Here is a 14,496-nt window from a genome sequence, read left to right as displayed (position 1 = left end):
GGTCAGCATTCGTGAACGGGGGACAGGAAAACAGATCTCATCTTTAGCTAAACCGTCTCTGTCAGCATCGTGATGGGACAGAACAATCTCATTCTTTAGCCAACCTCTCTTCCAGCATCGTGACGGGACAAACAACTCTATGACTCCTCCATCAGTCTGGCAGACAACCCATCTACTAACTCAGTCATATCGTTGAGGGACAGAAAAATCAGATCTCATCTTTAGCTTAACCTCTCTCGTCCAGCACTAGGAGGACAGAAACAGATCTTCATCTTTAGCTAACCTCTCTCTCAGCATCCGTGACGGACAAGAAAACAATCCTATCTTTAAGCTAACCTCTCTTTCAGCATGCGGTGAGGACAGAAACAATCTATCTTTAGCTAATACCTCTTGGTCGCATCGTGAGGGACGGAATAGAACAGATCTCATCTTTAGCCTAACTTCTCTGCTCCAGCATCTGATTGGCGACAAAACAGATCATTCATCTTTAGCTAACTCTCTTCAGATAGTAGGGACAAGAAACAGCATCTCCTCTTCTAGCTAACCTCTCAGATCAGCTCGTGACACTAGGAGGACAGAAAAAGAAAAACCAGATCTTCATCGTTAGCTAAACACCTCTTCTCTACAATTCAGTAGTATCGTGAGATATAACCACTAACAGTTCCGGGACAGAAGGAAGAAGATTCTCATCCCTTTAGCTGACCCCTAAACCTCGTCCTTTCAGCCATCTCCAAAAAGTAATACCCACCACACAACTCTTTTGCTGATCTCATTTGGATCAAAGAAACCAATCTCATCTTTGCTAACCCTCCCTTGTCCACATATTGACATGGAGGGGCGACAGAAAAACCAGACCTCATCCCTTTAGCTAACCCCTCTCTGAATGTGTCAGCCCCCCCCATTACATTGAGCGACGGGGGGGAACCAACCCCCCACAGAAAAAACCAGAGATTTTACATCTTCTCTTAGCTAACTTTCTCTGTCAGCATCATTATGAGGAGACAGTAAAAAAACAGTCTTCTAATTTGAGATCTCAGCTTTTATGCCGCACAACTACCTCCAGTGCCCCCTAGCTGCATCTCCCCCGCCCCCTACCGCCACCACCCCACCAGCGACCTCACCACCCCTCACCGCACACTCCTCAGCCGACCCCGGCCGCACACACACCCGCCCCCCACTGGTCACGTCAACACAACTCTCCTCCCCCACCCTCCCTCCCCCATTCCGCCCGACCTCTATTCCGCGCGCCCTCACCCCTGCTCTCTTCCCGGTGCGGCTCCCTGGCCCGCCCACGGGTCCGCGGCCACCCTGCTTGGTCGGGCACATCGGGTTTTTAAATTTGTTTTCATTACAGATGTTCACAGTCAGACTAGTTTGAAAGGTTAGCATGGTATTAACGGCTTTCCTCCTCGTTTCATCCAAGAGAGGATAGCAGGATTAACCAAAATGCACGTTGTGTGATGACATGATTTAACTTTATTAAACTAGACGAAACTATCTCTCTCACGAAAACACTTATAATTTTACAAAACAATCAAACACGTACCCAGACCTGCACCGAGAAAACTTTACATAAAACATGAAAACGCACGAACAGAACAAGATACATATACTAACAACAACGAAAAACATGTCCCGTGTGATGCGAAAACATTACCACTGACACGGAGACAACCACCCACAACAAACACTGTGTAAACTACCTACCTTAAATATGATCTCAATCAGAGGGATGAAAACCACCTGCCTCTAATTTGAGAACGCTATTGGTACACATTCACCAACATAGAGACAGAAAACATAGGACTGCCCACCCCAACTCACCTGACCAACTAACACATACAAGAGACTACAGCAAAACATGTCAGGAACTGACAAGATACTTATAGTCACTTTATAGACACCAATGTAATTATAGGGTACAGTAAATCTTGTTCTCCGGCTCCAACCAGTGCAGGTAAAATAATCATTAAAAAATAAAAAGAGAATGAGACCAGAATAATAATATATACACATTATAACAAACAGTAGCAGTATAACATACCTTGGGTGTTGAGCCAGGAATGAAGTACTGTCGGTATGGGCTATTAGGGAGGGAAGTGATAAGTGAAAAACCATAATAAAAACATGAATAATATACATATTACGCTTTAACAATGAACATTTCATTGGGTGGGTGCAGGCTAACTGTTTGTGTGTTGGGGCGAAAAAGGGGGGGTTTTTTTTATGTTCCTTTTTTTTTGTCCCCCCAGGGGGTCACTCTGAGTGTGAACTTCCATCACTCGCAGACTTTTCCAGTAGGACTGCTTCAAGGTAAGAAACCAAATATCTAAATATGTCCAAACGCTGTACTATCCACTTTAATGTCATCATATAAATGGTAGCCTCGTTTGCTAATGTCAATATTCTGAATACAAAGCGTAAAAATAAAAAATATATTTTGAATTTGAAAACAGCCCCAAACTCTTCCCTCGAGTTCCACGGAGTTTTTTAAAAGTCAAAAGGTATGAGTATCAAGTAATAAGTTATTAGTTAACTGTTATCCACCGTTTGTCAAACTACCATGGAAGTGTGAAAACGCCGAAGCTCACCCTGACTAAAGTTTCTTTGAAAATGCCTGTTCAACCAACATGACGAAGTGTATGCCCCAGCTGAGATTAGCGTCAATTGCTGATTACACAAACTAAGTCAATCAACATTGCATTGCATGCATGGTAGCAGTAGCCCTACGGTTAAGAGCGGTTGAATCCCAGCCACTTAGGCTGAAAAACCTGACCGATGCTTTTAACACAGGCACTTAGCAATTGCTCCTGTAAGTCCTCTGTTCTCAATATAGCGGTTGCTTTTCAACTTACATTTATCGTCTCCAAGATTAAACTCCCTCATACTCGAAATTCATTGCTCATTACAATATGACATATATAGTTATTATGGATAAAACACTCTACTAGATTACCATAATAACCCTTTACTATGTCTCTGAGTCAGACGCCAAACAAACCCATTCCTACAGGCACTGTTTCCTGATATGGAGTGAATTTCAACATTTTGCCTCTGGTCCCAGTCAGTTTTAAGTCCCGTAATCCTATGAGATAACAAACCCTTGCCCATCCCTCCTCTAGATTCAGTAAGACTGTACAATTTGAATGAGTCGATTGCGCAATCAGGCCAGTATAAAAACAGAAAAGAACCGATTACCACTTCTTTTCCTCTGCGCCTCACGCAAAATGGACTCGGACTCTCTCCTCTTTTCCAAGTCGTTGGTTTAGCCACTTATATATCCCCGTCATGTTTTTACTCCCGATTAAGGTGTTAAAAACATATAAGTAGTTAAATTAAACCGTTTCATATAGCAATTTATATCCTTTAGTGCGAGCTCATTTCGAGGCATTGCCTTTGTATGCACATTGACTCTGCCCCGGGCACGTACTTCGTCAGTCCCCCGCACATTCGACCGTTAGGAGGCGTATTCGACGACAAGACAAGCTTTCGACCAAAAGAAAATTAGACCAACAGAAAGCATACAGTTGCCCAAGATACTACACCAGCTCACAGTAGACACTACTCTGACTATGAATTATAATCGACATGTTCTTGAAAAACATTTTAACAGTGTGCGACATTTTGTTATTGTTGTAGCTTCGCTTGGCGGACCCTGTATGTGCACAGTAAGAAATGTTAACCACATTTAAATCCCAGCATTGCCCAATTAAGCAAACCTAATTTGATCTTTCCAGATTCCCTGTCGAACCCATGCTATGTCCAAAGTTTATATTAAGACCTACCAATTAGAACTAAGATCTCACATCTCAAAATTTATAGCGTCCAACATCTTTCAGTGCCCAGTTTTCTAGTTTCTCATTGTCTAACCCAACGTTTTTTTGTGTGCTAATATCACCCATTTTTCCCGAAACTAACTCCCTATAGTATTTTGTAACTTAAACTGTATTTACCCTAAGAGTGTCCATCGGAAGACTTTGAAAGAACCTCTTAGCGAAAAAAATTTACAATAAGTTTGGTCGATCATAACCTATTCGCTCCCCTTGCTCTTGATTCCATTTCGATGGAGTAACGTTTGTCAGCATCGTGAGGGGACAGAAACAGATCTCATCTTTAGCTAACCTCTCTGTCAGCATCGTGAGGGGACAGAAACAGATCTCATCTTTAGCTAACTTCTCTGTCAGCATCGTGAGGGGACAGAAACAGATCTCATCTTTAGCTAACCTCTCTGTCAGCATAGTGAGGGGACAGAAACAGATCTCCTCTTTAGCTAACCTCTCAGTCAGCTTCGTGAGGGGACAGAAACAGATCTCATCTTTAGCTAACCTCTCTGTCAGCATCGTGAGGGGACAGAAACAGATCTCATCTTTCATTTCCTGAAACTGGGGCAAGTAAAACAAAACTCTACCTGGAATCCCTTGCACTTCCCAGAACGTTTTACTGCTACTAACAGTCATTCAGTCAGTCATGAATCATACCCCATTCATTGTAATGTAAAATAAACATTTAGTGAATGATAAAGCATCCGGGTATTCTATGTTAATTTTGGGAATCAATGGTAAAAGGACTCCATGTGGTACATTGACTGCAGATAGGAATCCATATAGGAGGCTTTGCCAAATTGTTATGAAAGCCAAACTGAGCTCCTTTCCAAACCCAGGTTAACCCAACACCACAGCCCGAGCGCCAGAGAAGGAGACCGACACATGGTAAGTATGAGATGGGAGCTCTCTCTTGCTCTCTCTTATATAATCGTCCGTCCTTACCGTTCACTGTTGTATTGTAGATCGAATGATGTCTAGATAACCACAGTGTGTGATATTTACTGTTTATGGACAAACACAGGCAGTTCACGGACCCTTCTTCAGACAGCCACAGGTAGTAACAATGATGTGGATGCTGCTCATAGTCCTAGGTATGTGTGGAGGACGTGCCATGGGCTGGACATATCATTTCTCCACAGAGATCATGAACTGGACCATGGCAAGAGAGTGGTGTCGGATTAACAACCACACAGACATGGTAGTCATCCAAAACCAGGAAGAGAATAATTACCTACGCAACGTCTTGCCTGATAAAACTGGGTCTCCGTATTACTGGATCGGAATCAAGAAGATCAATGGAAACTGGACATGGGTCGGAACTAACGGAACGTGGGTTGGGAATTATTCCTGGGCACCCAACGAGCCCAATAACAAACTGGGTGAGGAGTGTGTTGAGATGTACGTCAACAAAGGGAACAGCGAGAATAACGGGAAGTGGAACGATGATAAGTGCTCAAATCTCAAATACCCGCTATGCTACAGAGGTGAGGGACTCAACCATTGTTTTTGTTTTTTTAAAGGCCACCAGTAAATCATTTGATGAAAGCTGTGTTGAGATTGTGACATATATTACATGATGTATATTTATATCACAGACCAGTGCAGCCAAACATCATGCAAGGGACAAGGGAGATGCTTGGAGACCATCAACAACTTTACCTGTGTGTGTGAACCTGAGTTTGAGGGACACAGTTGCCAAACAGGTGAGGGGAATCTGGAAGCTGCTGTTCCCACCGTGTCACACCTCTCCTTTAACCTATGACCTTTTCTAATGAGGGTCGCTATGGCTACAACATCTGCTTCCTCAATTTCCTGAGTAGTACGCATTCATTTACGCATCAGGCATTATGACAGGTCCCTACTGTACCCCACTGTTGTGCTGAAACCTTTATTTGCCCCTAAAGCTAAGGGATGTGAGCCCTTATGTCTACCCGATGGGTTTGTGAACTGCTCTGCTGTCAACTCCACCTGCCGGTTGAGCTGTGAGAAGGGGAGCCTACTGCTGGGATCCCCAGAAGTCAGCTGTAGCACGGACAGGGTCTGGACTGGGGTCTGGGGCGATGACATCTGGAGCAGGATCTGGGTCTGGAGCGGACAAAGGCCAATTTGTGCAAGTAATTAAATCCCCTGATATCATCTCTCATCGTGTACTACGGGTTACAGAACAAAGTTGTGGTGCTAGGCTAGGCTAGCTACACCCCTGGTGTCTCAGAGGAAGTGAGGCTACTGATGGAAATGAGCTAAATCTTGTGCAACTCATCACTGCTCAGAATACTGAGACTTTTTTTCTGTACATTGGACCCTGTCCAAATAAAGTAACTCAATAATACAAGTCAAGGCAGGCTGTTTAGAGTTTGATATTACTGTATATATTGCATATATACTGTAGCAAAGGGCGGGAGAGGGGGGGGTCACCTATCAACACTGCAACACAATGGTACGCTCCATGCTGTCAGCACAGACGCTTGTTCCTGTCTGGTGGGAGACTGGAGACTGACTCAGGTCTTTAGAGGGGTTGTGTCTGGGTCATTTCCAAATGCGGTACCATGACCTCATGACCTCAGGCCCTTATATATATATATATATATAATGGTTGTAGCTGCTGGTTGACTGTGTGTTTCCTCAGGTTATCAGCATGTTCTAATGGTTGTAGCTGCTGGTTGGATGCTCTCAATGTCCTGCTGCATCTGCTGTTGTTTCAATCGCAGAAAAAGTAAGTTCCAGTTGTTTCAAAAAAAAATTTTTTAAAAGATAGCAAGTATTTTTTTTACCCCCTTTTTCTTCCCAATTGTTAGTAGTTACTGTCTTGTCTCACCGCTACAACTCCCGTATGGGCTCAGGAGAGACGAAGGTCAAGAGTCATGCGTCCTCCGAAACACAACCCAACCAAGCCGCACTGCTTCTTAACACAGCGCACATCCAACCCGGAAGCCAGCCGCACCAATGTGTCGGAGGAAACACCGTGCACCTAGCGACCTGCTCAGCGTGCACTGCACCCGGCCCGCCACAGGAGTCGCTAGTGCGCAATGAGACAAGGATATCCCTACCGGCCAAACCCTCCCTAACCCGGGCCAATGGGGCGTTTCCCCATGGACCTCCCGGTCGCGGCCGGCTGCGACAGAGCCTGGGCTCGAACCCAGAGTCTCTGGTGGCACAGCTAGCACTGCGATGCAGTGCCTTAGACCACTGCGCCACCCGGGAGGCCCGATAGCCATCCGGGAGGCCCATAAGTATTTTGGAATACTTTGTATAAAATGGGTCGTTCTTCAATTACGGTGACATTTAAGCATGGCATTTTGAATTTTTTTACATTTATTTTTCTAGATTTATTTTTATTGAAATGTGCTTTATTTATTTAACCTTTTATTTAACSTTTTATTAAACTGTTTGGGTACATCTTCCCATTATAAATCAATTTAAATGGTAGCTTAATGACTATATATTTAGGAGTAGTAACACCAATGATGATAACAACGATGATGATAACAACGATGATGATAACACCAATGATGATAACACCGATGATGATAACAACGATGATGATAACAACGATGATGATAACACCAATGATGATATTTTAGATAAATTAGGATTTTCTGAAATGGCCATCAATTCATTACTAAAGTGATGTGATTAATCATTTTGCTCACAATGTTATTTCCCTTCATCTAAATTGACTAACACCTTTGATTTAGACACACCTAATTGTCATCTTAAATTTTTTTTGTCATTTAACAGAACCTCTTATCCAGAGTGACTCACAGTACTGCAATGCATATATTTTCATACTGGTCCCCCTCCGGTATCAAACCCACAACCCTGGTGTTTCAAGCACCATACTCTAACCGACTGTGTCACACAGAATCAATGGAATTTTCAAATTGATGACATACTTAAAAGGGTGTGGTTAGTTAATAATGTGGTTTAATATAGAACCCCTCTCCTGATAACAGTTTGCCACTGGAGAGAATGCTCAGGGTCCTTGTATATCTTCTTATTATTTTTTTTAAATCAGTGATTTTTCAAGGCGGAAACACCAATAACATAAAACACAGGGACACACATTATAATAGTTAAAATATATAATATTTAAATAACCTTCTTTGTTTTTATTCATCTATGAAATATATTAGATAGACATAGATCTAAACCCCCAGAACATGTCACTACACCTCTACACATTTCTTTATTTTACCTTTATTTAACTAGGCAAGTCAGTTAAGAACAAATTCTTATTTACAATGACTGCCTAGGAACAGTGGGTTAACTGCCTGTTCAGGGGGCAGAACGACAGATTCGTACTTTGTCAGCTCGGGGATTTGAACTTGCAACCTTTCTGTTACTAGTCCATCGCTCTAACCACTAGGCTACCTGCTGGTTACTAGTCCAACGCTCTAACATCACCAGTGGGACAAGCCAATTTGCAGTCCTCTATCCCCCTTGTAGTTTTACAATGCATTCACATAGATGTGCTGCGGTATAAAGGATTTAGCGACATGTTTGACTTTTAAATCAAACTATTATTTGTCATGTTTTTGGGTCATTTTAAAGTGTTTTTACGTAGGGCCTCCCGAGTGGCCCAGCGGGCATCGCCTTAAGGCACCGCATCACCTTAACCGCATCGCCTTAAGGCACCGCATCGCCGTGACCGGGAGACCCATGAGGCGGCACACAATTGGCGCAGCGTCGTCCGGGTTAGGGGAGGGTTTGGCCGAGCCGGGGTTTGGCCGGGCGCCTGCAAGCTGACTTCGGCCGCCAGTTGGACTGTGTTTCCACCGACACAGTGAGCAGTGTGTCAAGAAGCAGTGCGGCTTGGTTTGGTTGTGTTTCGGAGGAGGCATGGCTCTCAACCTTTGCCTCTCCCGAGTTCATAGGGGAGTTGCAGCGATGGGACAAGACTGTAATTAACAATTGGATATCATGAAATTGGGTAGAAAAAGGGGTAAAAGTATATTTAAAAAACTGTTTTTACATGGTGCCAAAGTCAAGGGACAGCATTTCAAGCAATTCAACAAACAAAATCTCTTTTGATCTTTTTTTAGGAAAGAAGCATGCCCAACTAAGGTAAGAGATGCTGGCTCCTCCCCCAGGCCATGTGCTGGCTTCTCCCCCAGGCCATGTGCTGGCTCCTCCCCCAGGCCTTGTGCTGGCTCCTCCCCCAGGCCATGTGCTGGCTTCTCCCGCCCAGGCCATGTGCTGGCTTCTCCCCCAGGCCTATGGGGTGCCCCCCTTGGGCTCCCTCCCCCAGGCCATGTGCTGGCTCCTCCCCCAGGCTGTGCTGGTTTCTCCCCCAGGCCATGTGCTGGCTTCTCATTCTCACCCAGGCCATGTGCTGGCTTCTCATTCTCACCCAGGCCATGTGCTGGCTTCTCACCCAGACCATGTGCTGGCTTCTCACCCAGACCATGTGCTGGCTTCTCACCCAGACCATGTGCTGGCTTCTCCCCAGGCATGTGCTGGCTTCTCACCCAGCGCATGTGCTGGCTTCTCACCAGGCCATGTGCTGCCTTCTCACCCAGACCATGGTGCTGGCTTCTCACCAGCCAGTGCTGGCTTCTCACCAGGCCATGTGCTGGCTTCTTCTTCCCACACCAGCGCTGTGCTGGCTTCTCATTCTCCCCAAGGCCATGTGCTGGCTTCTCATCTCCCCAGGCCATGTGCTGGCTTCTCACCCAGGCCATGTGCTGGCTTCTCAACCCAGCATGTGCTGGCTTCTCATTCTCACCCAGACCATGTGCTGGCTTCTCACCCAGACCATGTGCTGGCTTCTCACCCAGACCATGTGCTGGCAGTAATAGTAAAAATGCAGTAATAGTATGTTTTTGTTTTTGATTGATATCTTAAATGTGACTCTTATCCTGAAGGGAACCAGAGGAGGGTGTGACGTCCTCCAACGAGACAGGGGACAACTGATGGAACGCTGACACTTCATTAATTATGTCATAGTCGACCTATTATATCAACATACTGTGTGGATTAGTCCTCATCAAACATAACATAATCGTTAGAATGATGTTACTGTATGTTATGTGAATTCTACAAGTTCAACAGCTTTGTGTAAGAAAAGTAAATAAAACTATTTTAGCTCTCTTGATTTTGGGGTTCAGAGTGTATATGGGGTAAATCAGTGTACGTGGGAACAAAATCCTTTTTCTTCACACTTCGAGCACTGGGCGTGAGTGTGTATGCGTTCCTATAAATTGCAAAGGAAGTCACAATAAAAAAAGATATGTTCTTAACCTTTTACTGCAGTGGGCTAAATCAGGGTGACACAGAGTGTTTCTTGGTAGTCTTAAACAAATCTACTTTGAAACTAAAGTATACTCCTCACACACGGGTATGTTATGGACTTAAACAAAATAAGACACCTGTACCATGTTTAAAATGTATTAAATTTTGAGTTTGCGTCCCAATATTACACTTTATATACATCACAGAAAACTTTTGTTTTGTTTATTAATGATGAAATAATGAAGAATATATGAATAATGTGGCCACCCATGAGGCCACTAGAGGGCGCTTTGGTCATTCGACTGCAGGAAAGGGCTACAACACCTCAACCGTGATAAGATCACTTTTTCACAGTAGACAGTTTGATGATCAGATTAGTACATGCAGCGTATTGCAAAGTCTGGTGTTGACTCATTCTGAAAGGAAATTGCGTCTCTTACACAGTCCATTTGGATGGGTGTGACGACACGGAAAACAGCACATTTTATTAGTKTCCCCAAATCTTGAGGAAGAGGTAGGGTATTTTATGAGTATTCCTGTACAACTGCACATTTTTTACGCATTACTGTACCGTAACATTCAGTCAAATTGTACAATCCAGTTTGATTATTGTTTAGTGTTGATATATTGGTTACGTTTTCCAGATGCTTCCGTGGTCCAACTATCTCAGACAGAGCCTATATAATAGGTTGCTGGTGATTCTATTGATGACAATCTACCATGGTAAGAGAGAGCAACCTGATGTCTACAACTGTCTGACTATCAGACAGAAATGTTCTCTTACCTTTAAATAACCAAAGCCATTCAAATCAAATCAAGGAATTACTAAAGTGCAATGTTACTAATTACAGCATTGCTATGCAGGTAGAAGAGCAACGTAAARAGTGAACTAAGCTCATGAGGTGTTCATAAATTATATTCRTCAGGAATCAATAAGTATATATCAGTAATTTAAAAGTACAAAAWTAAAATGTAGCAACTGTAGATTGKCCCTTCAAATGGAAAGTATTGCCTCTGTTTTCATTGGCCCTCAGACTTAACAGGTGAGACAGGAGGTGTCCAGGCCTGGACATACAACTACAGCGTCAACCAGAATCTGGACTGGGATTCGGCCCGCCAGTGGTGCAGGCAGCACTACACGGACATGGTGGCCATCCAGAACCAGAAGGAGATCGTCTATCTCAACACCATGCTCCCTAGGAACTCACAATACTACTGGATTGGCCTCCGCAAGGTTGCTTTCCGTCCTCTGTTACTTTATCAACAGGAGTGTACTGTAGACTGACAGATTAGTCTGTTTTACCACAAGAGGTTCAACTATGTTCAAAAATGTGTCGCTGATTTATTAAAATGTACTAATCTGTATAATTTTTTTTTAAATGCATCGCTATTTCATTTATATTGTGGCTGCATATCTTTTATTTTTTTAGTTTGTATTATTGAATAAATTATGTCAATCAATCAGGTGAATGAGATGTGGACCTGGATGGGGACTAACAAGACCCTGACCAAAGAGGCGGAGAACTGGGCCACCGGGGAGCCCAACAACGTAGGGGACGGACAGGACTGCGTGGAGATATACATTAAAAGAGGAATTGATGCAGCCAAGTGGAACGATGAGAGATGCACAAAGAAGAAGGGAGCCCTCTGCTACACAGGTAGAAGAGTGTGTGTGTGTGTGTGTGTGTGTGTGTGTGTGTGAGTGAGTGTCTGTGTCTGTGTATTTTCTTAAGTCCTCTATTTGTCTACTCCCCTGTGTGTGTAGCGTCTTGCTCAGAGCATTGCTGCAGCACCCATGCAGAGTGTTTAGAGAACATAGGGAACTACACCTGCCAGTGTGACCCTGGCTTCAAGGGCCCCCGGTGCCAGCAAGGTGAGACTTAACCTGTACAATACATTCATAAGGTTTTAACCATTCTTATTCATCTACGGGAATAATGCCATGGTTTTTTGTATAGAGATGAACCAAAACAGTTAACTGAGTTCAACTTCAATGATATGTTAGTGTTCAGTATGTTTGTTTGTTGTCATTGATAATCTAGTCTCTCTGCCTCTCTCTGTCAGCTGTAGCGTGTGACACTGTGTCGGACCCAGAGCAGGGTTCAGTGAACTGTGACCATCCACATGGGCTGTTTGCCTTCAACTCATCTTGCCAGTTCCAATGTGCCCGAGGATACCAGCTGCTGGGGGCATCACAACTGCTCTGCCAGGCCACGGGGTTCTGGGACCACCCTGCCGCTCAGTGCCAAGGTATGGGAGAGCAGGAGGGTATAGCACGATGTGGTGGAGCGGCAGGTAGCCTAGCGGTTAGAGGCAGGTAGCCTAGTGGTTAACGCGTTGGGCCAGTGACTGGAAGGTTCCAAAATCAAATCCCTGAGCTGACACGGTAAACATTTGTCGTTCTGCCCCTGAACAAGGCAGGTAACCCACTGTTCCTAGGCTGTCATTGTAAATAAGAATTTGTTCTTAATTAACTGACTTGCCTAGTTAAATAAAGGATAAAATACTACAGTACCCARAATGCTCTGCAACTATATAGAGTTTAATCTTACTAAAGACATTCCTAAAGCTGACACTATCGGGGCCCACATCCTTATTTAAACAGAGGGTTACCTGACTAATCCAAATTCACATAATGGTGTGTTGAGGCTGCTCATAAACCAGCATTTTTAGGCTTGAGACATAGATTTTCTGCCCTATTGAGTTTAAACAGCATTTCTCTTGTTGCCCCCTTCAGTCAAACAGTGTCCATCGRTGGACAGTGGTCCTCATAGAGGGACTATGAACTGCAGTAACCCCATCGCCCTGCACAGTTATAACTCCACCTGTGAATTCAGCTGTGATTTGGGGTTTGACCTAATAGGACCAGACAGGATTCAGTGTGACCACACAGGACAGTGGACAGCCAACGTCTCTACCTGCACAGGTATTTATCACTGTCACCATGGGATAGTAGCTACTAATACACCTGTTGAATGTCAGGTCAAAGTAAGAGAACATTTTTTTTTCAAGAATTGCAACAAAAGTACTATGTCTCCTCCCAGTCCTTCACTTGACCGCACCCACTGTTAATCTCCACTATTTAAAATGTTGAACTGTTGTGAAATAGTTGTGTTCTTTGGGCAATGTGACCTGATGAAATACTTTCAAACTGTCACTTTTTCTGTAACATCCTGTTCTGCCACAGAACACAGAATACAGAACACAGAATACAGAACCCTGGCTGTTACGGTGCTGTCCAGAATCCTTTTCTCTGATTGAGCCACACTTTATCTGAACCATGTTGTCAGCCATGTTGTCAACCATACAGTATGTAGCCCATACTATTTATGACAGTCCCTAACGTTTTTTTGTTAAAAGAAGGACAGTCCCTAACTTCTTTGCATTACATTGTATGGGTTGGGAGTTGGTTGGCGGCTCCTAGAGTCTGAATGTCTTTTGCTGTCGCTCCAATCTCACTCTTTACCCTCTTGCCTTTGGAGAGTGCCAACGAACTGTGAAGTAGAGGTCTTCATGGGTCCAAAAAGTGTGGCTTTCCCACCCGATCAGATATGCATAAATAAAACAATTAAAAACAGACCCGTTCCAAAAAGAACCGTGGAAAACAGACCCGTGCTGGTTCGGAAACCCGAGAGACCCATTCAGATCTGAGAATAGAAAGAGAGAGAACGAAACAACCAACGGGGCGCTGCCAGCGATATTGGCGAAATTATCCACAGTTGTGTATCCTTAAAAACTGCCTATAGCAAATTACAACAACAAAAACTAGGCTATTTGTTGTGTTTCGATGTGTAGACTAGCATACGCAAAACTTTATAGTCTATTGTTTTATTGGCTACCTCACGGCTCAGCTGTCGGAGAGTTGAGCACTAAATTGCATCAGGGCATTGTATGTATATAAGTCTAGACGCGTCCACATGATATTCATATAAAAACATATACTATATGAAGGCAGACAAGCGTAGTGCTAGCCCTAGAGAGACCGGGAGAAAGCTAGAGACATGCTAACAGCATCAACATGGATGTATTTTATACTTGTCAGATAGGCTACTACTCATCTACCGTACAGAAGGAGGCTGGGTCTTACATTTTCTATCAGAATATAACTCTAGTAGGCCTAAAACATTCCTCCTCACCTCAAGTTCAACTGCCTTCATTGGCCTGCAGTAGCTAACGTTAAACCTAATAATCAACATACTCGTAGCACCCCGTATRATCGGCATATTCAACAYCGTTTAAGAAATATATTACCTTTCAACAGTGTTATCAAACCCATCAAAGTTTTGTGATTATTGGTGTCATAAAAAAAATGTATTAGCATGTTTGACATTTCAGTGGAAATACGACTAATATCAGCTTTTTGATAAGGGGTTTAGCAAAAAATACGTCCCCGTATTATCGGCATACGGTACCTAGTTATTGGCCACCTTACTATTTTGTT

The 14,496-nt window shown here is 43.7% G+C and overlaps 2 protein-coding genes across 2 annotated transcripts in view; both read left to right on the top strand.

Moving 5' to 3' along the window:
- LOC112073276 (P-selectin-like) overlaps positions 1 to 14,496 on the top strand; it is a 50,713-nt gene that overhangs the window by 13,760 nt on the left and 22,457 nt on the right. The window contains 9 exon segments of the mRNA XM_070440087.1: positions 1,064 to 1,315; positions 2,253 to 2,313; positions 10,518 to 10,569; positions 10,700 to 10,778; positions 11,090 to 11,289; positions 11,521 to 11,713; positions 11,821 to 11,928; positions 12,120 to 12,305; positions 12,793 to 12,981. Of these exon segments, the coding sequence (XP_070296188.1) occupies positions 1,064 to 1,315; positions 2,253 to 2,313; positions 10,518 to 10,569; positions 10,700 to 10,778; positions 11,090 to 11,289; positions 11,521 to 11,713; positions 11,821 to 11,928; positions 12,120 to 12,305; positions 12,793 to 12,981 (1,320 nt within the window).
- LOC112073271 (L-selectin) lies at positions 4,550 to 10,142 on the top strand. The gene is made up of 6 exons (XM_024140601.2): positions 4,550 to 5,308; positions 5,420 to 5,527; positions 5,729 to 5,938; positions 6,451 to 6,537; positions 8,867 to 8,888; positions 9,689 to 10,142. Exons 1-6 carry the CDS (start codon positions 4,888 to 4,890, stop codon positions 9,735 to 9,737), a joined length of 897 nt encoding a protein of 298 aa, XP_023996369.1. The 5' UTR covers positions 4,550 to 4,887; the 3' UTR covers positions 9,738 to 10,142.

The sequence above is a fragment of the Salvelinus sp. IW2-2015 genome, unplaced genomic scaffold (genome assembly GCF_002910315.2).
Source record: "Salvelinus sp. IW2-2015 unplaced genomic scaffold, ASM291031v2 Un_scaffold2204, whole genome shotgun sequence".
Classification (NCBI taxonomy): Eukaryota; Metazoa; Chordata; class Actinopteri; order Salmoniformes; family Salmonidae; genus Salvelinus; species Salvelinus sp. IW2-2015.
The sequence above is the reverse complement of the archived record's forward strand: the minus strand, read 5'-3'. Positions and strand labels throughout refer to the sequence as shown.